Below are 25,833 nucleotides of genomic sequence, written 5' to 3'. Positions count from 1 at the left end.
AAAAACAAAGAGTAGTTTTAAACTATTTATAAGGGTTTTCAAAGACCAAAGATTTTTCAACAATGCTTGTTTACTTTTAAACTATTTGGAAAAAATTTCTAACCCTTCCTCCTTAACCTGATACCACCTGGTTACTCTTGTTAGCAACAAAGAATTCTACCTAAGTGCCTAGGGAATCTAATGTCGGTAACACTTATGTTCAATAAATATATTATTTACATAATTATTTTCTATTTGCCTATTATAACTATTCATTAAGTTTGATCAAAAAATTATTTAAATTAATCAATTATTTTTTAAAAAAATAACCTTAGATTAAGTTAAATTAAGTTTCAGGTTAAATAAAATGATCAATTAATAGTGTATTATTAAGTTAAGAATAAGTTAATTAAGTTTAAATTCTTAATTTTTAATTAAGTGTACTTAATTTTTAATTAAGTGTACATAATTAATTTTGGATTAATAAATAAATTTATTATTTTTTGGTTAATAGTTAAAATTAATTTTTAGAAAAATTGATTAATAATTATTTACTTAATTTAATAATATAGTATTGATTTGATTAATTAAATTAAGATATATTGATTGATTATTAAAGTATGGATTAACTTAAGTTTAGTTTAGTTAAGTTTTATTTACTTAAATTAAGTTTAAAGTTAAGTTTAGTTAAGTTAAACTTTAATTGAATTAATTTGAAGGTTTAATTAAATTAATATTCAAAGTTTAATTAATTTTAAAAAAGGTTAATTAATTTTAATTAATTTTAAAATTTTTAATTAATTTTAAAAGTTTTAATTAATTTCAAGAAGTTTAATTATTTTTAAAAGGTTTAATTAGTTTTTAAAAGGTATAATTTTAATTAAATTTATTTAAAGTTTATAATTTAATGATTAATTAGTTATAAATTTGTGTAATTTCAAAGCTAATTTATTTAAATTGATTGAAAATTTAATTGATTCTTATTTATCTTACCTAATCTATATTTTCAATTAAGAAAATCTTATAATTTTGTGAGATGCTTTATGTTAATATTTTATATTTGAAGATCATTTGACTTTGTGTTAGATTCAAATTTAACCGCTAGTTAATTAAATGTCCATTTCAAAACTTGGCTTCTAGAAAGTGGCAAGGTGCAGGGGCCTTTTTAAGTATCGGAGCAATGACCACTTTCTAGAAAAAGTCTTTTAAAAAATTTAGACATTTAATTTTTATATTGATAAACCTTGGTTTAACTAGTCTAGGATGTGGCGAAGTAGTTTCGGTTAGTTCCACTTAGTTAAGTAGACCAAATAGGGTACGTCTTACCCTATCTAACTCCCTAGACCAAGTTTTTCTAACGTACTATCATCTCCCTCTACCCTGGTACTAGGTTAGATAAGAGTTAAACTATCTTTTTTAATCTAGTCCTAAATACTCAGACGGGTAGACTATGTTCTTGAGGTACAAACTAATTTAGAGTCCCCCCTTGAATCATTGAACTTATGTCTTGTGTTAAGTTTTTGTTTAGATTTATATTGATTTATTTTGTAGTTAAAATATACTTGATTATAGCTTTGTTCGTGGGATTTAAACCTTTTTGTTGAGTTGGACTTGTAGCCCGAAATTGAATTTGGTTTATTAGATTTATTTAAGGATTTATCTTATTTTATATAGTGAATTTCATTTTACGTATATAAAATTTGTTCAGTCCTACTTGCTTGGTTAGACAAGCTTTCAGAGCTCATGCTTTAGTTTAATTTTTATTTTGACTAATTAGTGAAATAAATATTTTATTTGTTGAGTTGAACTTATATCCAAATCTAGATTTATTTTACACAGCTCATTGAGACTTAAGTATCATATCTAGGTACTTAGATCTAGTTGTAAATTTTTCTAATAATTCTTTTAGATTAGTTACTTCAATTTTTAAGTTAGAGCTTTCTTCCTCAAGTCTTTCAACTTAAGTTGAGTTAGTGTTTTCTGTTTGGGAATTAAGTTATTCCTTAAGGTGTTGATTTACCTTCAGGAGTGTGCCATTTTGTTTTTCTGATTTAATTAAATTTTATTAAGACATGCAATAATTTTAAAAAAATTTGCAGTTAAAATAGTTTGTAGCTCATTAGAACCTTCGGGAACAAGTATGGACCCGTGGCTTAATTTATATTCAAACTCATCTTCTTGATCTAAACTGCTTTCTAACTCGGGTCTGGTTGCCATGAGGGTGAGGTAGCTTTCTTGCTTTCGATCTTTAGTGTTTGATTCTTCTAAGGAGGATTCGTCCCAGGTGGCTTGGAGTGCCTTCTTCCTCTTCATCTTCTTAGATTTTTCCTCCTTTCAATTCGAACATTCGCGCTTGAAATGACCCTTCTTGTTGCATCTGAAGCATGTAATATTCGCCTTTGTGTTGTTGGATATTGATTTGATCACATTTTGTAAGTCCTTATTTGTGAAGTGGTTCTTTCTTCTAGTGAACATTTTTCTAACCATGTTCACTAGTCGGTCTTCTTCGTCTGTTTCTGAGTCAGATTCATCTTCTAACTCGGGCATGACACGAGTTCTAGTCTTCGTTTCCTTAGATAAACCTGCAAAAAGACTCACCTTTCTTGACCTTTTGGGAGTTAGTATGTTCATGTAATTCTAACTCACAGAAGAACTCATCTAACTTTAATTTATTTAAATTCCTTGAAACTTTATAAGCATCTACTATAGATTTCCACAGTATATTTCAAGGAAAAGAGTTAAGAGCATACCTTTTTATGTCTCTATTTTCTAGCCGGTGGTTGATCAGATGAAGCCCATTGAGGATGTCTTTGATCCTTGCATGTAGTTGACTTGTCGTCTCTCCATCTTGCATTTTTATATTAAATAAACTATTTAAGAGAAGGTTGTGTTTTGTTACCTTAGCATCGTTTGTTCCTTCGTGTAGTTCGATGAGTTTGCCCCATAACTCTTTTTCATTCTTATGCGGGTCGACACAGTTCAGTTCTTCCTTTGTAAGTCTGCACTAGATTGTGTTCATTGCCTTCGAGTCGACTTGCACTTTCTTCTTCATTTTCGGATTCCACTTTTCCGAGTCAATTGAAATTCCGGTGTTGTCGTTGATCGGGATCATAAATCCTCTTTGGATGCTAAACCATTGGTCAATGTCGGTCTTTAGGTATACTTTCATCCGTTTCTTCTAATACAGGAAGTTGTCCCTGTTGCGAGCGGGGGACGAGTGGTGTTAAATCATTTAGTTTGGGCCATTTAATTTTGAAAGCTCAAATTTTTACAGAAATTCTAAGACTGTGTCTTGTGGTAAGTAGTGTGGGAGAATAATAGTAAAGAGAAAAGTCATGAGTGTTGTTGCGCCAATCTAGAGAAAAAATTAAAAAAATAAAATAAAAATATGACAAATTGTCAAAATTGGTAATTGCACAAATTATGACTAATAGTGAAAAAATGAAAATACAAAATCAGAAAAAGGACCTCTGCTTGATTGGTGGTTGCACCTATTCAGAGCGATCTAGTTCTGATATCATTTGTAGGAGCAAAAAGACATTATAGGAGGGGTGAATAGCGTTCATCGCTTTTTCAAAAATCACAAGAATACGCAGTGTAAAATGAATGAAAGAAGAAGCACTAACACGAGTAGTTTTTACTTGGTTCGAAGCCTTCGACGACTCCTACTTCAAGACCCGCACTCGCTGAATGCTTTCATTGGGCAATCACTATAAGCTCGAAAATATTACAAGAATTTAAGTACAATGTAATAAACTAAAATGTACCGACAACAAGTAGAGTCTAAGCTTTAGTATCAGTTGTCGGAGCAACTTTTCAGCGTCGTGGAGAGCTTCTTGGAGTAACACATGAGAACAAAAGTCGGAGTAATTAATGATTTGAAGCTGCTACTGAAGGCCTTTATATAGGACCTCTCCGAGAGCCTAGAACCACCCCGAGAACCTGGAACCACCCACGGGCGCCTGGAGTATGCTGATGTGGCTACATCTCATCGAAAGTTTATCCCGCAAATCTTATCCACCTCTGGATACCTGGATCGGTCCAAGCACCTAGATTGCTGAAGTGGATTGGGCAGTCGAAGCATGCCACTCTAGTCCGTCGTCCGGGTGTCTATCCACCTATCCGGGTGCCTTCGAGCGCCTAAAGCTCCAAGCACTTGGATAAGCTTCGGGCACTTGAGTCCATTTTTTCATCCTTTGATTTTCTATAAAGTAAAGTTAGGCCGACAAGGAATAATATAAAAAATAATAATAGTGCATTTGACAGTCTCCGTACTGTTCAGTCCTAACTTTGAGTTTCACTGAAACTTTAAGTCAGATCGACGCCTACTGTTCCCTCAACTAGGAACACGTCCTCACTGGATCTCTCTTCCAGTTGCTTACCTCCACTTACCAATCGCAAACTTCCTTGATATCAAGTCCCTTGGCCCACTAGGACTTCCTGTCAGATCTTAACTAATATGAACTCCAGCCAGTTGTCAACCCAACTAGACTTTCTTCTGCCAGATATCGACCAATCTGGACTTCGTGTCGGCTATCAACGTAGCTGGACTTCAACCTAGTGTTTCGGTCTTCTAGATCCATCAAATTCATATCCTACACACTTAATACATAAATTAGATAAATATAATATCTAACTTTAATTCATTTATCATTCATTAAAATTTGAGTTTAACTATTGATATTAACCGTACCAATAACTTTTAATTATATAATACTCTAGTTCAATAACTTTTAATTATATAATACTCTAGTTCATGAGTTTGAGAGGATTCTCAAACACAAATTTGAATGACTTTGATAAGATTAAATCTTAAATATATTGGATGATATACCTCTAATCTCGACTCTTCATTTCAAAACAAAAAAAACATGGAATATGATAAATAGTTAAAAATTGGAATACAATACAAATTACAACCGGCCTATATAGACAAAGGGTTGGAACTAATACTTTTTTAATTATTTTTTCGAAGCTTTTGGGGCATGTAAGCTCTGTCATTGGCTAACAGGTTTACATATTTGTATAATTTGTAAAATTTATTTTTAACTTTAGATAAGAAAAAATCAATGCAACTACGTGAGGTTTATCTACGAGATTTGATCTCCTCATATTTGATGATCAATTTAAAAGTTATATATGTGATATGTATTCTAATAAATCATTTTAAGGATTAAAAGACCATGATTATATTTTTAAAAAGTTAGTTATGTTAAAGAAAAATATTGTGTACAGTTGGTTTATAAGTTTTTGATATTACCAGTTGTGACTGAGTATTATAAAGAGAGTGTTTTTTATTATAAAAAATGTAAAAAATGAGTAATGATTAGATAAATGATAAATTTATTATCTAGATAAAGAAAGAAATATAAAACTATGGTATAATGCTCATGTTGAATCAAAATTCTATCTCCGCCCATTGCAGGATCAACAGACAAAAATACTCTTGTATGTTTGTCATAACTACAAAAATGCCACGCCATAACTACAATAATGCCACGCCAGTGAAGCCAAACGCACTTCCATGAATTGGTATAGTTGTAAATTCACGGCCATGCAATGGAAGGCTTACACGTCAGGGAAAAAGGATAAACCTAAGGAGACGTGAACGAGAGAGAGAGAGGGGGAGGGGCAGAGTGGGCCATTTGTGACACTATCGTATCAACCATACAGTGTGGACCTAGCGCTTTGCCACTTGCCACTGAGCACGTGGGGATCTGAACTATTAACGTGCTTCGATGTCTAAAACGTCGCGTTACATTGCAGCAAAAATGTCTGATTATTCCCAAAATGTGAAATTTATAGTCCATCATTAAATTGATAAAGGAGTTATGAATTTTCTGCACCGAAAACATGTTCGTTAAAAATTGATTCCTTACTAACAAGTCTGCAAAAGTTACAACCAAAAGTATTAAATTAACTTTTCATTTTGGAATTTCTAAATTTATACATATTTAAAAGTCAATTTTTAAAAAATATATTTAGCCTGAGTTAATTGTTTAAGTGGTGAGGGCTTTCTTTACTTTAATCTTTGTTGTATCTCCATGCCCCCTAATCTGATCGGATCTTGGTTATCGTCATCGTCATGTAAGATGATCTATATTGGTGGTAAAAAATGAATACGTTTATTTTCAGCGTCCCCATAAATCTGTCCCAGACCAACACAGAAAAGATAAATTATGGACGACTATTAGCTTTTGAAATAGTGACTAGTACATAAGAGAAATATTTATCTTGACTTTATCAAAATTTGAACCCTAAATTTTATTGATGATAATATTTTATGAACTAGTCACTAGATCCATCTGAAAAGATAATGTAAAATGATCTATATTTAGTAACTAGGACGATGCAGTCATGCAGTCAGTGGTCGACCATGGCTCATCAGCATCGTTGTATGGCGACGTGGCTATTCGATATCCGTCGTGTTCTGGAACCGATGCGGGTGTAGCGTCGTGCATGTGGGACATGCGATATCACATATCGGGTGTGGAGTCTGTATGTGCTAGCGCAGGTGAGATCGTGCCGTTTATAATTGGCCGCCACCGTGTATGCAGCCGATGCATAATTATAGACGGTACGAAGACCGGGGTGGTTCGGTCCGTTAGCTTGTCTCTTCATGACAGCTGCATGTGTTCGCCACCGTGTATGCAGCCTTCATGGAGGCAGGCGTGTAAGCGTGTTAGGGCTCAGGTGCAGTGCCAGGGAGCAGGCACGCCGTGCCACAGACCAATTTGGAGGTCTGCTTGGAGCAGCAGCAAGAGGTCGAGGGAGTAAGAGGGTGCATTTCGGCGGAGGGGCAGGCGGTCAGCGGAGGCGGGCTCCTTACGTCAAGTACTGATAAACTTGACTGGTGGCTCCTTCACTCGTGATTTGACCAAAGAAATATTAGTGCAGCTACCATCGTCCGAAGAAATAGTTCTTTTCTTATTTTTAGTGAAAACAAACACTGACAATTCATGGAAGATTACATTTTACTAGGTTCTTAGAATTATTCTCGTAAATGAGTATGCCAAGTAAAAAGAAGTGGTGTACGTAAATGAATATACGTATTAGATCAGCCAGAACTCCGAGTATATATCACTTCATGGTTGGATGATAAGTAGAGGCTGCGAAAATTAAATGTAGTTATGGAAGAGAGCAAACAAGTGGAGATTGTGGAGTGAATTAGAAAGAGGTATACCGTGTCCACGCTCACTGGCTTGGCATCTTCGACGAGTATCTCAACTACGGTTCCAGATTTATCAGCCTGAACAATGAGGAAAACAATAAAAGACATGGAATTCACTCATTTCATCAAGCTCATGTGAATTAAACAAGAACGAGCTTTAATAATAAGAAATTACAGCAATGAATTGTAGCCACATGGTAAGAGTACAAAATAAAATCTACCTCCATAACAGATTAGTTTTGTGGGTAAATGTCATGATACACACGTCTGCGTGTATGATATGTCACATTACCTGCCTGCCTTAAGGTGGATTAACATAGAAGAGGCAGGAGGGTAGAGTAATTGGAGTAAATGGAGCTTCACATGTAATCTTGTGTACCTTTCCCTCTCTTCCTCTCCCTTTCCTATCTTTTCACCTAAGTAAACTCAGCCTTCAAAGTGAAATTCAGTAAATGCGGCATGACAGCATTTTTTAATTTCTTGACCAAAAGAAAATGAAATTCATGGGGAAAAAAACTAAAGATCATTAGTAGCCCAAGGAATGGATTTTTCTTATTGGAAATAATAAGCTCTTATCTTTCATATATGCAAATAATATTAAGGCTGAGTGGCCAACCTAGAATCTTACTTTTGACGATTATTGTTAGGGTACTTCGAGCAAATAGATAGTGGCTAACGACCTAGGCCCTCATGTGTCTTCAGATGGATACCAGTCTTTTTGTCGTACCCAATCACAGAGATTAATAAAAGAAGCAAAAGGGAAAATTGATCTTTGTATAACCCTACAGTGTCTTTGTATAATCCTCATATATAGAGATGACATCAGACTGGTAGGAATACAAGAAAGGTGAGGTCGACAGTTATCTTTTATACTAGAGTATCCTGTTAATTTCATTCATGAGTTTACAATATATACATTCCAGATTTTACAAAACCCTTTCTTTACTGGATTTAATCAAAATAAACTTCTTCAAAGTAATGATGGAAGTAGAATGGTTGAAATTACCTCAATTTCATTCATCAATTTCATAGCCTCAACGATGCAAACAGCTTGGCCCTTTTGGACTTTGTCACCCACCTACATGTTACTCTCGAATCAATTTGAGCAAAACTCAAGGTAGTTTGCTATAATAGCAGTAAAAATATGTTCAATAGAACAAGATACTTACCTTAACAAATGGAGGTTCCCCTGGAGCAGGGCAACGATAAAATGTGCCAGCCATAGGACATTTGAGAGCTGGAAGAGATGACTTGCTTACAGTAGTTGAAGGATTTGCTGATGGAGCTGGAAGTGCTTTAGATGGTGTGGGTGGGACAGGTGGGAGGGGTGGAGAGACAATAGGGGTCACAGATGGTTGAGGCTGAAATATGGGTTGACTTTGCAACATCATGGGGGAAGTAACAATTTCTGGCTGAGGTAAGGCTTCTTTTTTCCTTATTAGAATTTCACATCCATCCTTCTTTAGATGCAACTCTGCAATATCCTTTGAATCTACAAGCCTGCCCAGAGACATGTTAGAGGAAAAGGTTTTATCAAACTTGATTTGAAACTCAAACATTTGTACTAGCTGAATTTCTATAAATTACATCGATAAGAAGTGTTACATTTTGTCTTGCTAAAAATTATCAAATACATCAAGAAGGTATCAGATTACGCAATCTATTACTGTCCCTACTAATATACCAAATTTGCAGTTGTGCCAAGATAAGATTGCAATGGCATAATTTTCATTTCATTCTACCTCTCAATGCATGTTAGAAGTTTATTGACAAAATTAACTTGTGAAAAAGATTTGAGGCAAAGAAAAGATAGTCATATAATTCATGCAATCCACTTTTGAGCAGAGAAAATTTTCCATACTCGACAAGACTTGAAACTTCAGACATAAAAGTAGACATAGTGGTATCTATCATGCCATGTTGACCAGAAGATTCCTCCAGCAAATCTGCATTTTCACTCTTTGGAAGTTGAGTGACTGACATTGTTGATACCAAAGGGGAACAATTTGATGTACCCTGAACAGCCTTTGGAAAGGAATCAAATGAAATGTTGTTTTCATTTTATTTAATAAATTTAAAATCACAGATAAGGGAAATACATCTTGAAAATGCACCTTTAAAATAGGGAAATGTCCATGATTCCGTTCCTGTGACAAAATAAAACCTTTCAATAGAAAATTTTTACTACAAAAGAAATGAAAGTCTACAATCTCAGGAGGTGAAAAAGTCTACAATTCCCTTTTTCATTAAGAGTAGAATATCTTTGATTGAATATAATTCACGATCCCTTAGGAAAGTAGCACAATGATACAGATCCTTAAATATCAAAGAATAAGTTTAGGAAACCACTAGTTGGCTATTGCAGATTGGGCAATTCACTACGTCGCCATTTTGGTTTATCTTACTGGAAATGCAGAATCTACTATCTACTTTTATATCTAGATAGAAATTGAATGCATTACAATTTCATTCCAATTCTTTTGTTTCATACTCGCTTATCGAAATTCATTCCTATGATGGTGACAATTACTTAAGCAAGAGTTAGTCCGTTGTCTTCTTAATGTAGATTAGTAAACTGACAATATAATTGCCAAAGTGAACGCTATGGAAGTATATGGAGATCTAACACATAAGACGCATAGATCACTAACTGACCAAAAAGATACTCCCATGTTCTCACTTCATGTGACAAATTTAACCAGCATATCTAATTAATGGGCGAGAAGAGACACAAACGTCCAAAAAGATCCATGCAAAAGCGGTGCGAACAACCCGCAAACAGAAGCTTGCAACATTACCGTAAATCAGAAAGGAAGAAGTGATGGTCACAGAGACGCAAAGCAGCTACATCAAATCAAGAACAGAAGCTTCCATCCAAACAGAAAAAAAAAAATAATACCAAATAGACCAAGAAGGATAATCGAAGACTACCTTCAACGAAGGAAACCGAGTAGATCCTGGAATCGAAGAGGGACCCGGCTTCAGAAACGAGGCCGAAAGACTCGCCATCGTCCTCGAATCTCGGCTCCCCAAACCACTGCGGGGGATTGCAGAGCACTTAGGGCACGGAACAGAGATCGCCGCCATGGACACCAGCGTCGGAGGAAGAAGAGGCGAAGGCCGCAGTCCGGAGAAGGAAACAGGCGGAGCTGGATCGGGAGGGAGCGCCGAGCGGAGAGTTTAACGAGAAAATGGCGGAGAGCACGATGCGACGCGCAACGCGAGCGATCGATGCGATCAAGGGCAGCCGGGCCCCTCTCGCCCCGAACGTCATCAAATTCCAATCCGTTTGGCCGTTGTCACTCACGTGCTTCTCACGCACAAATCGGTTCGGGCCGGACCGTGCCCAGCCCGGCCCAGTGCCCACTGCAGTGCTTCGCAATTATCACTAAAGATTCACCTTCACCCAACACAACAGCTAAACAAAAGAAGACAACGAAGCCTGTGATTCCATGGCCAGCCTAAAAGCATACTCGAATGATAGCACAATTTAGTTACAGCAGTCCACATGAACTCAAAAGCACCTTGACACCTCAAAGAATTCTCCTTTTTGGTCAGGTTCAGATCCAACATTTGGGACCCCATTCCTGCATTTTTTTTTTTAACTGGAATTGTTCAGAAATAGAAGCATTTACTGCCTGGAGAGGAGAGCATTGCACCAGGCTGATATCTGTTACTTAAGGTCCTCACTCCTCAGCTTATGAAATAACTTCCACTGCTCAAATCCCACGAAGTGACCCAGGAAAAAGGAGATTTTGCTCTGGACTACCAATAAAGGAGGAGGCATGCAAGACCAGTGTTACAGGCCCACACAAGGGCAAAGTCTTTGGGAATTTTAATCGTGTAAGCCTGCATTTGCTTTTTTTTCCTTACTTTTACTTCCCCACTTCCCTCCATTTGTCCCCCCTTCAAACCTCAGTTAACTCTTATAAATCTCGCATCTTCCTTTCCTCTGAGGCAAAGGCCATGGCTTTCCAGCAGAAAAGAGAGAGCTTTGAGCGAGAGGAAGAGGAAGAGGAGGAGACCTTGTCTCTCTCTGATTTCCCGGTGTGCTCTGGCAAGGATGATCGCACGTGCAAGCCCGGCGACAATGCGGCAGAGGAGTTTGAGTTCCAAATATCAGCTGCCGGCGGACTCCTGGCCAGTGCGGCGGACATAGAGATGTGCGCGGCCGACGAAGTGTTCTTCCAGGGACAAATTCTGCCTCTGCGGCCCTCTGTTAGCTCCGACAGCGGCTTTCTCAGTCACGGGGCGAGCCGGCGGTCGGAGTCCCTGGACCAATACTACTCGTCGGGCATCCTCGGGATGGGGTTTCAGAGCACGAGCCGGAGCACCAGCAGCAGCAGCAGCCGGAGCAGCAGCAACGGCAGCGGGATGGGCAGGAGCCATTCGTCGAACAGTCACTGCAGCAATTCGTCAAGTAACTTCTACGCGCGGCCGAGCCCGACGCCACGGATCCGAACCCAAAGAAAATTAAACGCAGGGCGCAAGAGCGCGAGCTCCGCCCCGCCGGGATGGGGAATATTCCGGCTCGGGATCGCCAAAGCCCCTGAGATCGAACTGCACGACATAATGTCTCGGAGGCCGAGCAACGGCGCGCGAGGCAGCGGCGTCACTGCCCGGAAGAGCCACGCGGAGGCACCAGACCACTCGAAGAAGGAAAAATCCAGCCACAGCAAAAACGATGAGGCTCGTGGTGCGAAGGCGGTCCAGAAGAAGCCCGCAGCCGGACGCGGCCTGATCTGCAGGTGCTCGCCTGAAGCGGTGGAGCCGGTCGCCGTGCTGCCGAGGAAGAAGAAGGAGGCGGAGACACGCCAAAAAGCGTCAGCATTGAATGGCCGGGGCGATCAACTGCGAAGGCAGCAGCAGCAAGGCGCTAATCATCAGGAACACGCATCTTTTTGAATTCCCTATCAGCAATCTTCGATTCTCGAACAACTTTTTTTTCCTTTTACTTTTCCTTCTGAACAAATAGAATTTTTTTCCTATTTTAAATCAAGTTCAATCTTTGAATTCCAGACAAACACGGAGAGCTCACGAACTAGAGATTCATAGAAATTCTCAACAACAACAATAATAATAATAAAAAAAATACCTCTACAATAGTTTTGATAATAAAAAGCATCAGACGTCGTCGGCTCACTTACCAACAAGCCATGCGTCGAAAGTACGACTACTAAAATAAAGAACTCAATTAATACGAGACAAGGCACCCAATGAGCGACGTCACAGCTTTGAACGAGGCAATTCATTCGCCAAAAGTGAGAGAAGCAGCGGTTGGAGAAGAATGATGGAGAGGGCACTGAACGTGACTGAATCATGAAAGTAAGGAACAGAATGCATCATTTGATTGGTTGGGAGAAGCGTAAAAATACAACTTGTGCCCTCTGTTTTTGCGACAGAGCGACGTGGAGGAGCCTGCATGGACTCCCGTAGTGGAAGGCCAGCAGTGGCCCGCAGTTTCTTCAGCCCTTTGGAAGCTAATGCTTTGGACGCGAGCTGATTGAGTTGTTTTATGGATTTGGGTGGCGAATCCAGTGAACTCATTCTCGCAGCCATTGGATTCGGTCGGGGTGTACAAATGGAACATTCCAGCGAGGGGGGCCGAGCTCAGGGTCCACCTCGTTGATTCATGGCAATTGGATCTTGTTGGCATTCGATGGTGGACCGAATCTAAGTCAGATTGCGAGCTCGTATATGCCGGCTAGCAGCCAAGGAGTACAACGTCGAGGATGGTTCTGTTCTTCATCCTAAAAATTAGTTTTTAAAATCGATTTAAAGTTTATTGGGTAAAAATCAATGCACCTTTGTTTAATCATTAAGGTGGCGCTCCTTCGGGTGGTGCACTGGTGCTGCTGCTGTTTTTTAATTTTTAATAAAAGATGTTCTACCTTATAAATCCCGCGTAAAATGATAAGATTGTTTTCAAATACAGTACGTTCTCGTGCATTAAACATAGAATCAGGCGGATTTGATCGGTTAAACAACTCACATTGTAAAACTATATATATTTATAATTACTATAATATTGTAATAACTATTATTCCTGTCCGAAAGTGTGGAGTTAAAAAATTGGGGATGTAATGACTCTGTTGATTGAATGAAGATCTCGCTCCTCTTTGCAAAATAAAACCAAATTAAGGAAGGAGTCCCTGACGTTGGCCCTCCGACGCTCAAGTTAGAAATATAAGAAGAAGAAAAAGTGAAAGTACAAAGGACAAAGATTAATCTTGCATTTCTTTATATCTATCATACTCTTTTATACATGTCTTAGTCACCCTTCATATTTCCTTGTTTAATTATATTAATTGCAGACAAAAGGTATCTTTGTCTTGATTTCTCCGCATTTAATGATAGATGGAGTGTTCTCTTTCGTTTTCCCTTTTCCTTATTAAGTATCCGTTTTTTCCTCTTTTATTATATCGGTTCATTATTTACTGTCCATGGCATACCCCGAGCCAGACGGATGGCCCGCTCGGCCCGCTCTACTGCCTATCGGTCTGACCAGACGCTGCTTCCACTAGACGACCGACCGGATAGCGGTTCCTCCGATCGGCCTATGTATCCCCCTCTCGCTTAGCGACACGGTTGAGTCACGTTAACCGTCTTGACTTTGACCTCCACCATGGGCATTGACCCGTGCTAGGTGGGCTCCTCCTTACCACTACATCACAAGTCTTTTCTTCAAGTCTAGTCGAAGGAGGTTGTAAGTCTGACTGGCTGGACAAGAAGATGTGTTGCTGACGACTATAAGGCCCGAGCGGCCTTCATGCTTTGGTTTCCGATCGGATACAGGCTCATGCTGCTCGGCCCTCTTTCGTGGGGTTATTGTTCGACCCAAGCCTTCGAAGAGAAAAGGTGCATAGGTTGTTTGGATACGTGGTGATCACATTGTTGGTTGATACTCGGAATATCGTACCGGTTCCCCTGTACAAAAATTTTGTACAAGTCCTGAATCATTCCTAACAACCTTATTGTGTTCTTTAGAAATTAAATTAGGAATCGCAAACGGAACTTAACATTATTGATTCCAAATTTAACTTATCTGTTCTTAGAGGTTTAGACTTGGATCGCAATCGATACTTAACATTATTGATCCAAATCCACCCATGTTACAAATTCAATTAAATATTAATTTCAGAGATTGACTTCCAGGTTAAACATGGTGAGACACTAGGCCTTCTTGGGTGATCCTGTCCGAACCAGGGGTCAACGAACGCTGGGGACGTGGCGCTCCCTGCTGGATCCTCGAGTGCTTCGGCGAACCTGCAACAAAACCGAGCCGGGGGGGGGTGACCCGGCGACGGCTCTCCGACGCTCAAGTCAGGCGAGGAATGGATGAAGAAGGTGGCTGCAGAGTGAAGACTCGCGTACCTCCGGTGAAGAAATGGAGACCTTATATAGACCTCTCTAAGAAGCCTGGGCGCGCCAATCGAAGCAATCTCCTGCTTTCGGCCATGCCCAGGTATGGGTCTGTCAGAAGGGCATCCACGAGGTCATACCGCTACTGTATCAACCTCTCCTTGATGTGACGGCAAGATCTTCTATCATGAAATCCTGTGTACGGCATAATCATTAGACATGCCTCTGCTGACATCCCATATCTCGAGCCGAACGAATAGGCCGATCGGCTAACCTTTGTATCCTCGCCCTTATCCTGGCCGAACGGACAACCCGCTCGGCCCCTCGGTTCCAGCCGGGCAGACGCCCCGCTCGGCCATTCAATCCTCCTGCCTTGGCGTCGGAAACCCAAGCCTGGCTGGGTTATCTTTGGTTCCGCTCGGACCTACTCAGCTGCTCGGCGCGGCCATTAACCGCTTAGTCAGCCCTCCATCTGTCCTCAAGTTGAGACCCAGGAGGCGGTGAGTCCGACTGACTGGACTATGTGTCCGAGCGGGCGGTCGTCGCCTTTCCGTCGCTTATAATATCCCTGGGGCCGTTCGGCCCTTCTGCCAAATTCAGCCGCTCGGCTCGCTCGGCTCTTCGTTTTGGTTGTCTTGTCGCTCAACGTGGATGTTTGCTTGTCTAAATCTTCTCGAAAATCACGCAAATCCTCTTCATTAAACCGAAGCATGCGCGGTATGAGCGCCTTAATTGCGCCTGGTGACAGAGCGCCACGTGGCTCTTCTTGTGTGGCGGTGATGATTCGTACGATGGGACGCCGATTACTTTGAAATGGACGGTTAGATGATGACCTCGTCTCTCGTGACCTGCATCCGACGGCGGAGGCCGACCAGCCTCGGCCGTATAAAGCCTCCGTCTACTTCCTTCGCCGCATGCTTGCTTGTGCGTTGTCCTTCCGCCTCTTCTTCTGCTGCGACCTCCGACGATCCAATTCCTGTTTTACGGCGGCTACCAACCCACCGGTGATCTTTTCCGCCCGTTTCCTTCTCAGTGAGTCTTCTCCCTTCGTTTACAAGGTCCTCCCAAGTCGTTTTGCCTCTTTCGTTCCCGTTCCTCTGGTTTCTTGCCCTCTTATTGCTTCTCTGAGATGGCAAGCTCCTCTGAGCCCGCTGTTGGTGTTCATGGCCCTTGGTATATGACCATGGAGAGTCGGTTTGATGAAGAGGGCGCTCGGCGTCTTGTTCGGACGTATGGGATCCCTGATGACCACGAAATAATTATAGCCAGCCCGTCCGATTGGCCTCATAACCCGCCGATCGGCACCATTTGCTTTTTTCTAGACCAATTCCAGGGCGGCCTTAGATTTCCTACCCATCCATTCATTTTGGAGGTTTGTAATTATTTCCGCATCCCGCTCGGCCAACTTGTGCCGAACTCCTTTAGGTTGCTGAGCGGGGTGGTTGTCCTCTTTAAGCTGCATAGTATCCCACTTGACCCCAAAATATTCCACTTCTTCTTCTACCCCAAACAATCCGAGTTGGGCACTTTCATTTTCCAGAGTATAATAGGCTTTAAATTTTTTGATAATATGCCGACCTCCAACAAGCACTGGAAGGAATTTTTCTTCTACATCCGACTTCCCGAGCGGCCAGCATTTCGAACCAAATGGCAGACCGCCGTGCCGACCCAGCCGGAGCTCGGCAAATTCAGAAGCAACCCGGCATACCTTCATGCGGCGAACTGGTTGTCCGGTCAGCGGTACAAGATCGACCAGTTGCTTCTCAAGGGGGTGTTGTATATTTTCGGATTATCTCCCGTTCGGGCCAATCTCCCCTACCGCATGAGTAAGGACTTTTTACTCTCCTCGCCTTTTTTTGTCTAACTGATTTTAATTTCTTCTATTGCAGCTGAAGCCATGTGGCGCTCCAAAGCTACCGCTCATCTGAAGTTGAAGGCCGTGGAAATTGAAACGGCCACCAAAAAAGAGCTCGCCGAGCGGGGTCTTATCCCCAGCCGCCCGGCAGCTACAGGAGAGGGGGGGACGCAGTCCGCCCCTGAAACAGAAGTTACCTCAGCCGCTTCAACGGAGGTTGAGGCGGATCCCGTTTCCTCTGCTCCAGCAGAGCTGGGAGTCCCCCAGGTCGAGACTCCAGCCTTCCTCCGACCCAAGAGGGCGGACCACAGGCGCCGATCGGGGTAGCTTCGCCAGATCGCACGCCGTCGCAGATCGGGACTCCAGTGGCCTCGCCCACCGCACAGCCCTCTGGTTCTCCTCCACGAACTCGCCGTCGCTTACGACGGTTGGGCGAAACCTCTACCATAGGGGAGTCCTCGGGCAAGGCGACTGCAGCTGAAGAAGTGCCGGTCGGCCACCCTACCATTAAGACTACCCTCCGATTCCCATCGGAGGAATATTTATTGTCCGCCGATCGGCCATCAAGCCCCGTCCATGAAATAACCCTGACGGGTCCGCTCACCAAGCTCTTCGAGGATGCCCAGATTCAAGTGGCCCTCATGACGCCTAAGCAGCTCGGCGATAACAACATGCAGCAGGCCACTCAGGTAAATTCATCTTTCTGCCTGTGCCATGCTATTGTTTGATTCCTGATTTTATTATTTCCCTTACAGCGTTGGGCTGAGCAAATCGCCACTAGCCATCGGCTAGCCGAGCTGGAGGATCTTCTGGAAAAACTCCAAGTATCGGGGGGTCCATCGGCCGAGCGGGAGAAACAAGCCCGCGAGGCCGAACAGAAGAAGGCCGCCGACCTGTCTACAGAGGTGGCTCGGCTAGAGGGCCAAATCAAGAAGCGCGAAGCGGATGCCAAACGCGCTACTGCCCGGAAGAAGCGAGCGATAGCTGATCTGGACAAGATGAAAGTAGATGTCCGTGTGCTAGATCAGCGATCCAAGGATCTGGAGGCCCAGCTGAACGCCGAGCGGGAGGTTCGTTCGGCTGAACGCACAAAAGCTGAGATGGACTTGAAGGCAGTCCAAGATTCCTTAACTGCCTCCCGGGCGGTGCTTAAAAAATATAAGGAGGGAGAGCCGAGTCGCTTAGCAGCAGCGCGCCAAGAATATCTCCGCTCGGAACGGTTTGGCGCAAAATTCGGCGACAACGTCTCCTCCACTTTCGCCGAGGCGGTCAAGGTCACCATGGCGTATTTGAAGAAGGGTGGCCACCTTCCTACGGGAATGCATATTCCCTCCTCCGACCTGGCGGCCATGATTGATGATATCTCGGACGCCTTTTTTAATTTTGAAGACCCGGAGTGAGGCGAGTTCTTTCGAGTGCTTTCTGTATTTCCTCCGCTCAGCGGATGCAAAAAATTTTTGTACGTGCCATTCGGCCTCCTTATGTTCCTTTGCTTGTATTTTTTGTTTGCCCTTCATTGTCTCATTTTAGTGTGTTGCTGCTTATTCGTAGAATCAGTTGGACTCCCCTTGTTTCCTACTAAACGACCGATCGAGTTAATCAATTGACTTGTTTCCTCAAAATCGTTTAGCGCTTGGCTATACTGTTTGCCTTCAGTGAATGCGAAGTGTTGGCAAACCGACGGCCGATCGGCCTTAATCAATCTCTCGATCTTTTACGACGGTGCTCGTCGGCGCGGATGTTGATAGCCGATCAGCGCGGCTCTCGATCTTTAACGACGGTGCTCGTCGGTCTTCCGCTCGGGGATTTATAGACGTCGGCTCGTCTCTCGATCTTTAACGACGGAGCTCGTCGGTCTCCCGCTTGGGGATTTATAGACGCCGACTCGTCTCTCGATCTTTAACGACGGAGCTCGTCGGGGCGGATGTTTATAGTCGATCGGCGCGGCTCTCGATCTTTAACGACGATGCTCGTCGGTCTTCCGCTCGGGGATTTATAGACGCCGGCTCGTCTCTCGATCTTTAACGACGGAGCTCGTCGGTCTTTCGCTCGGGGATTTATAGACGCCGGCTCGTCTCTCGATCTTTAACGACGGAGCTCGTCGGCGCGGATGTTTATAGCCGATCGGCGCGGCTCTCGATCTTTAACGACGGTGCTCGTCGATCTTCCGCTCGGAGGGTTTATAGACGCCGGCTCGTCTCTCGATCTTTAACGACGGAGCTCGTCGGTCTCCCGCTCGGAGGGTTTATAGACGCCGGCTCGTCTCTCGATCTTTAACGACGGAGCTCGTCGGTCTTCCGCTCGGGGATTTATAGACGCCGGCTCGTCTCTCGATCTTTAACGACGGAGCTCGTCGGCGCGGATGTTTATAGCCGATCGGCGCAGCTCTCGATCTTTAACGACGGTGCTCGTCGGTCTTCCGCTCGGAGGGTTTATAGACGCCGGCTCGTCTCTCGATCTTTAACGACGGAGCTCATCGGTCTCCCGCTCGGGGATTTATAGACGCCGGCTCGTCTCTCGATCTTTAACAACGGAGCTCGTCGGTGCGGATGTTTATAGCCGATCGGTGCGGCTCTCGATCTTTAACGATGGTGCTCGTCGGTCTTCCGCTCGGGGATTTATAGACGCCGGCTCGTCTCTCGATCTTTAACGACGGAGCTCGTCGGCGCGGATGTTTATAGCCGATCGGCGCGACTCTCGATCTTTAACGACGGTGCTCGTCGGTCTTCCGCTCGGGGATTTATAGACGCCGGCTGGTCTCTCGATCTTTAACGACGGAGCTCGTCGGTCTTCCGCTCGGGGATTTATAGACGCCGGCTCGTCTCTCGATCTTTAACGACGGAGCTCGTCGGGGCGGATGTTTATAGCCGATCGGCGCGGCTCTCGATCTTTAACGACGGTGCTCGTCGGTCTTCCGCTCGATGGGTTTATAGACGCCGGCTCGTCTCTCGATCTTTAACGACGGAGCTCGTAGGTCTTCCGCTCGGGGATTTATAGACGCCGGCTCATCTCTCGATCTTTAACGACGGAGCTCGTCGGCGCGGATATTTATAGCCGGTCGGCGCGGCTCTCGATGTTTAACGACAGGGCTCGTCGGCGCTGATGTTTATAGCCGATCGGCGCGGCTCTCGATCTTTAACGACGGTGCTCGTCGGTCTTCCGCTCTGGGATTTATAGACGTCGGCTCGTCTCTCGATCTTTAACGACGGAGCTCGTCGGTCTTCCGCTCGGGGATTTATAGACGCCGGCTCGTCTCTCGATCTTTAACGACGGAGCTCGTCGGCGGGGATATTTATAGCCGGTCGGCGCGGCTCTCGATGTTTAACAACGGAGCTCGTCGGCGCGGATGTTTATAGCCGATCGGCGCGGCTCTCGATCTTTAACGACGGTGCTCGTCGGCGCGGATGTTTATAGCCGGTCGGCGCGGCTCTCGATGTTTAACGACGGGGCTCGTCGGCGCGGATGTTTATAGCCGATCGGCGCGGCTCTCGATCTTTAACGACGGTGCTCGTCGGCGCGGATGTTTATAGCCGATCGGCGCGGCTCTCGATGTTTAACGATGGGGCTCGTCGGCGCGGATGTTTATAGCCGGTCGGCGCGGCTCTCGATGTTTAACGACGGGGCTCGTCGGCGCGGATGTTTATAGCCGGTCGGCGCGGCTCTCGATCTTTAACGACGGTGCTCGTCGGCGCGGATGTTTATAGCCGGTCGGCGCGGCTCTCGATGTTTAACGACGGGGCTCGTCGGCGCGGATGTTTATAGCCGATCGGCGCGGCTCTCGATCTTTAACGACGGTGCTCGTCGGCGCGGATGTTTATAGCCGATCGGCGCGGCTCTCGATGTTTAACGACGGGGCTCGTCGGCGCGGATGTTTATAGCCGGTCGGCGCGGCTCTCGATGTTTAACAACGGGGCTCGTCGGTGCGGATGTTTATAGCCGATCGGCGCGACCCTCGATCTTTAACAACGGTGCTCGTCGGTCTTCCGCTCGGGGATTTATAGACGCCGGCTCGTCTCTCGATCTTTAACGACGGAGCTCGTCGGCGCGGATATTTATAGCCGGTCGGTGCGGCTCTCGATGTTTAACGACGGGGCTCATCGGCGCGGATGTTTATAGCCGATCGGCGCGGCTCTCGATCTTTAACGACGGTGCTCGTCGGTCTTCCGCTCGGGGATTTATAGACGCCGGCTCATCTCTCGATCTTTAACGACGGAGCTCGTCGGCGCGGATATTTATAGCCGGTCGGCGCGGCTCTCCGGTTTAACGTCTGGGCTAGACGGTCGTTAAGGCTAATTTTAACGCTCCCGTTCGGCGCAGCTTAACATATACAGAATTAGCGCCATATTACACCACTTTGCTTCCCGCACGTGGCCTTTGGTTTTTGTGTCGATGCTTGGGTATCGTACGCCCGGCCGAACGGCACGGGGTCTTCCGCATTGAGCATTTTGCATGAATAATTTACCTCCGGCCGAGCGGCTCGGGGGCCTTCATTCGGAAAATTACGATGAATTCTACGCCCGAAAGAAACTATATCTGAAAAACTAACCTGCCGATCAGCATAAGATCTAGCGCAATTTCTCAACTCCCGAATACCCGTGGAGTGAGGTGGATACAATGTACTTCGTCGAAATTCATCTAAGGCCAGGAGGATGGCGAAACTTCCCGGTCGGTCCTCCATGGCCGTTCGGCCTACCAGAGGTGGAGGCGTCCTGCTGCTTTATCCTTTTACTTGAGCCTTCTGCTCCCATTGCTCCATGAGCCTTCGTCAGCGAGCGCCTGGCTCGGATACTATACCTCCAGCCGAACGGCTCGAGGCCTTCTTCATCGATCCAACAGCGCTTGGCTCGTATCTTATACACCATGAAGATAGGCCGCTCGGCCAATAATTCCAATTGCGCACATTATAACATTTTGCCTTCTACATTTCAAATATACAACCAAACGGAAAATATACAGCACATATTCTATTGGTGCACCTCTCGCCCTGCCCCGGACAGGCTAGAGATAATTTGTGCTTCATGGTGGACCCAAGTGCCAATCCCTCTTCATCCGCTCGGCGGCTCGTCCACCCAACTTCCTCGTATGCGGTCGATTCATCGCCTGACATCAAACTCCCGTTCTTGAGGTTCCAGAACCAGGGCCTTGCTATAAGTCGAATTCGGGAGATGAAGTATCTGCTTTTGAGGGAAATGGAACTGTGGCAGTCGGTGCTTCCGCTCGGGAGAAGCGTCTGCTCGGAGGGTTTTGCCCTTTCTATGATCCCGAACGGGAGGCTCATCAGATGAAGATCCTTGCTCCCCGTGAGCGAGCGCGATTTCTGGGGGAGTACGGGAGAGTGCCTGAGGGAATGCGACGGTGGCTTGAGGTGCTTCCGCTCGACCACCCGACGCAGATGTTGCTTGTTGCTCCGGCCGCTCGGCGGCTGCTTTCTGTTTTAGCTCCATAAGTTTGGCGGCCCTCATCTCGACCAGAGCGTCGAGTTCTTCCGTCGAAAGCGTCACCGTGTGTTGTCGTCCAGCCTCGTCCATTGCCTCTGTTCGAATGCAGGTGCGTTCCCACAGACGGCGCCAAATTGATCCTGTCCGAACCAGGGGTCAACGAACGCTGGGGACGTGGCGCTCCCTGCTGGATCCTCGAGTGCTCCGGTGAACCTGCAACAAAACCGAGCCGGGGGGGTGTCCCGGCGACGGCCCTCCGACGCTCAAGTCAGGCGAGGAATGGATGAAGAAGGTGGCTGCAGAATGAAGACTCGCGTATCTCCGGTGAAGAAATGGAGACCTTATATAGACCTCTCTAAGAAGCCTGAGCGCGCCAATCGAAGCAATCTCCTGCTTTCGACCATGTCAAGGTATGGGTCTGTCAGAAGGGCATCCACGAGGCCATACCGCTACTGTATCAACCTCTCCTTGATGTGACGGCAAGATCTTCTATCGTGAAATCCTGTGTACGGCATAATCATTAGACATGCCTCTGCTGACATCCCATATCTCGAGCCGAACGAATAGGCCGCTCGGCTAACCTTTGTATCCTCGCCCTTATCCTGGCCGAACGGACAACCCGCTCGACCCCTCGGTTCCAGCCGGGCAGACGCCCCGCTCGGCCATTCAATCCTCCTGCCTTGGCGTCGGAAACCCAAGCCTGGCTGGGTTATCTTTGGTTCCGCTCGGACCTACTCAGCTGCTCGGCGCGGCCATTAACCGCTTAGTCAGCCCTCCATCTGTCCTCAAGTTGAGACCCTTCAGGAAGTGGATCCCCCATTCTTACCGCCGGATCATTGGGTATGGGAGCATCCACCACTTCCTAGACAAAGCCTTTCAAAGAAAGTTAATATTTAATTTCCTTATAGTAACCCTAGGTTTAACCAAAAGAAACAATCGAATCACAAGATTGAAAAAAACAAAAGAACACAAACTCGAATAACAAATTTGAAACCTAGAATCATATGCCTCTTATGTTTGGACGTCGTGTGGGTGGAAAACAAATTTCAAAATCTATATAAAGAAAACTAGTATGATGCGGAATAGAATTACTAGTTATACCTTTCTTTGTAAGCAACAACCTCTTGATCTTCTATCATATTCCTCTTCTTATCTTGGACGTCGTGTGGGCGACGATATACCGAGACGAGAACCACCCAAGCATTCTTCTTCTCCAAGCAAGTTTCGGTCACCACAAGAACTCCAAGAGAAGATGAGGTTCGGCTACCACCAAACTTCAAGGGATGCTAAGAAACAAGACCTCCTATCTCTCCTTCTTCCTTTAGCAAGATCCGGCCACCAACCAAGCTCCTTGAGATGAATATGCCGCCGGCCAAGGAAGAAGAATAGGAGAGGGAGAGGAAGAGAGGGGCCGACCACCAACCAAGGAAGAGAGGAAATAATAGAAGAGATATTGTTCTGAGGTAAGACACCTCTACCCTCTTTTTTATATTCCTTGGTTTTGACAAATAAGGAAAGTTTTATCAAAACTTCCTTATTCTCTTTGCCAATGAAAGGAAAGTTTAATAAAAATTCCCTTTCAAACTATATATGTCCGGCTACCTTAATCCCTCCAAACAAGGAAAGTTTTAAACACAAAATTAAAACTTCTTAATTTGTTTCCAGAAATTTTTAAATAAAAATTTCACTATTGAAAATTCCCTTCATGGTTGGTCATAAAAGGAAACTTTTATAAATTAAAATCTCTCTATTAAAACATGTAGATGATTTACAAAAAGGAAAGTTTTCTCTAAAATTAAAATCTTCCTTTCAATCTACAAATAAGAAAAGATATTAAATCTTTTCTTAATCTTTTATAGAAAATATAAAAGGAAAGATTTAATTTTAAAATTCTCTTTTAAATCATGAGGATGGTTACAAAAAAAGGAAAGTTTTATCAAAAATTAAAATATTTCTTTTAACTACAAATAAGGAAAGATATCAAACCTTTCTCTTAATCTTTTATAGAAAACTATAAAAGAAAATATTTAAATTTTAAACTCTCTTTTAAAATCATGGCTTCCACATAAGAAAATATTTAAAAAAAAAATAAAATCCTTTTATTTTAATGTGGCCGGCCACACAAAGCTTGGGTTCAAGCTAGGGCCGACCACCTAATGAAACCAACTCACCTTGGTTTGGTCGACCCTAGCTGGGCTCCAAGCTAGGCTTGGCCAGCCACCTTAAGGTGGGTAAGAAGATGGGTATGAGTGGGTATAATACTTCATAAATAAGAGGCTACGATAGGGACAGAGAGGAGGAATTGGTTTTGGTCTCCCGATGAAATTAAGCTTCGCCCGTGTTCGCCCCGAACACCCAACTTAATTTCATCAATAATAATTCATACCACTAAAAAGTTATTATTGAACTACCGCACCAATCCCAAATTATATTTTGGGCTCCTTCTTATCATGAGTGTGTTAGTCTCCCTATGTTTAAGATATAGAATGTCCACTAATTAAATGAGTTACTGACAACTCACTTAATTAATATCTAGCTCCAAAAGTAATACCACTCAACCTTATCGTCATGTCAGACTAAGCCCACCTGCAGGGTTTACATGACAATCCTTATGAGCTCCTCTTGGGGACATCATCAACCTAGATTACTAGGACACAATTTTCTTCTATAATCAACAGCACACACTATAAATAATATCATTTCCCAACTTATCGGGTCTATTGATTTATCGAACTAAATCGCACCCTTTGATAAGTCAAAGAAATAAATACTAGATATATGTGCTTGTTATTATATCAGGATTAAGAGCACACACTTCCATAATAACAAAGGTCTTGTTCTTTTATGCAGTCAGTATAAAAAGAACTTACCTTAAATGGTTCTGCTCGATATACTCAGAGTGTACTAGTGTAATTTTATAGTTAAGATAAACTAATACCAAATTACACTATGACTATTCAAATGGTTTGTTCTTTTCCATCTTAGTCGTGAGCTACTGTTTATAATTTATAAGGAATTGATAACATGATCTTCTGTGTGTGGCACCACATACCATATTATGCACAATATAAATTAATTGAACAACTACACTTAGCATATAAATGTAGATATTTGACCAATGTGATTCTTTATTTCAAAATAAATGTTTACAAAAAGCTAGGCTTTTAGTATACACTCTAACAATCTCCCACTTATACTAAAAGACTATGTTGTCATAAACGCTGTCATACATCTAATTCTCATTCCTTCAACATGCCGATCAAAAGTTTTCGCCGGAAGGGCCTTAGTGAAAGGATCTGCCAGGTTATCTGCTGATGCAATCTTGACGACAACAACTTCTCCTCACTTTATGATGTCTCGTATCAGGTGGTACTTGTGCTTTATATGTTTACTCGCCTTATGGGCTCGTGGTTCCTTCGAGTTTGCTACTGCACCACTATTATCACAATAAATTGTGATAATTTTGGGCAAACCAGGAATCACATATAAGCCCATTAGGAAGTTCCTGAGCCACACTGCTTCTTTTGCTGACTCAGAGGCTATCACATACTCAGCTTCCATGATTGAGTCAGAAACGCATTTCTGCTTAACACTCCTCCATGCAATGGCTCCACCTCCTAAAGTAAACACATAGCCTGATGTAGACTTACTATTGTCCCTATCTGATTAGAAGTCAGAATCCTTGTAACCCACAGGGAGCAAATCATCTGCTTGGTAAACCAGCATATAATATCTAGTTCTTCTCAGGTACTTCAATATATGCTTTACAGCAGTCCAATGTTCTTGTCCAGGGTTACTTTGATATCTGCTAACCATGCCCACGGCAAAATAGATATCCGGTCTCATGCACAACATAACATACATTAGGCTTCCGACAGCCGAAGCATAAGGAACTGCCTTCATGTCCTCTATCTCCTTTGATGTCTTCGGAGACATCTCTTTTGATAAAGCTACTCCATGCCTAAAAGATAGAAAACCTTTCTTGGAGTCTTACATGCTAAAACGAGCAAGGATTGTATCGATATATG

The 25,833-nt window shown here is 43.6% G+C and overlaps 2 protein-coding genes across 3 annotated transcripts; one reads left to right on the top strand and one right to left on the bottom strand.

Annotated features, from left to right (window-relative positions):
* Window positions 1-6,885: 6,885 nt before the first annotated feature.
* Window positions 6,886-10,432, bottom strand: LOC121970403 (biotin carboxyl carrier protein of acetyl-CoA carboxylase 2, chloroplastic-like). 2 transcript variants are annotated; one of them, XM_042521111.1, is made up of 7 exons: window positions 10,082-10,432; window positions 9,265-9,297; window positions 9,012-9,175; window positions 8,320-8,650; window positions 8,157-8,228; window positions 7,163-7,228; window positions 6,886-7,088 (listed from the first exon to the last, which is right to left on the bottom strand). In XM_042521111.1, the coding sequence occupies exons 1-7, from the start codon at window positions 10,235-10,237 to the stop codon at window positions 7,065-7,067; spliced, it is 846 nt and encodes a 281-aa protein (XP_042377045.1). In that variant the 5' UTR covers window positions 10,238-10,432; the 3' UTR covers window positions 6,886-7,064. The 2 variants fall into 2 exon arrangements, with proteins under 2 accessions (XP_042377045.1, XP_042377046.1); XM_042521112.1 differs by having other exon boundaries at window positions 9,012-9,166.
* Window positions 10,433-11,116: 684 nt separating this feature from the next.
* Window positions 11,117-12,055, top strand: LOC121972566. Its single transcript, XM_042524219.1, has one exon. The coding sequence runs from the start codon at window positions 11,117-11,119 to the stop codon at window positions 12,053-12,055; it is 939 nt and encodes a 312-aa protein (XP_042380153.1).
* The last annotated feature ends 13,778 nt before the right edge of the window (window positions 12,056-25,833 follow it).

Source organism: Zingiber officinale, chromosome 4A, assembly GCF_018446385.1.
Source record: "Zingiber officinale cultivar Zhangliang chromosome 4A, Zo_v1.1, whole genome shotgun sequence".
NCBI lineage: Eukaryota > Viridiplantae > Streptophyta > Magnoliopsida > Zingiberales > Zingiberaceae > Zingiber > Zingiber officinale.
The sequence above is the reverse complement of the archived record's forward strand: the minus strand, read 5'-3'. Positions and strand labels throughout refer to the sequence as shown.

Bases quoted from the DNA above. Each gene is read 5' to 3' on its own strand.
- LOC121970403 (XM_042521111.1), bottom strand. From the start codon at position 10,237: ATGGCGGCGATCTCTGTTCCGTGCCCTAAGTGCTCTGCAATCCCCCGC. The intron at 9,298-10,081 runs GTAGTCTTCGAT...ATTTTGTCACAG, and splicing joins CTCGGTTTCCTTCGTTGAAG to GAACGGAATCATGGACATTT. The intron at 8,229-8,319 runs GTAAGTATCTTG...AGTAACATGTAG, and splicing joins GGGAACCTCCATTTGTTAAG to GTGGGTGACAAAGTCCAAAA.
- LOC121972566 (XM_042524219.1), top strand. From the start codon at position 11,117: ATGGCTTTCCAGCAGAAAAGAGAGAGCTTTGAGCGAGAGGAAGAGGAA.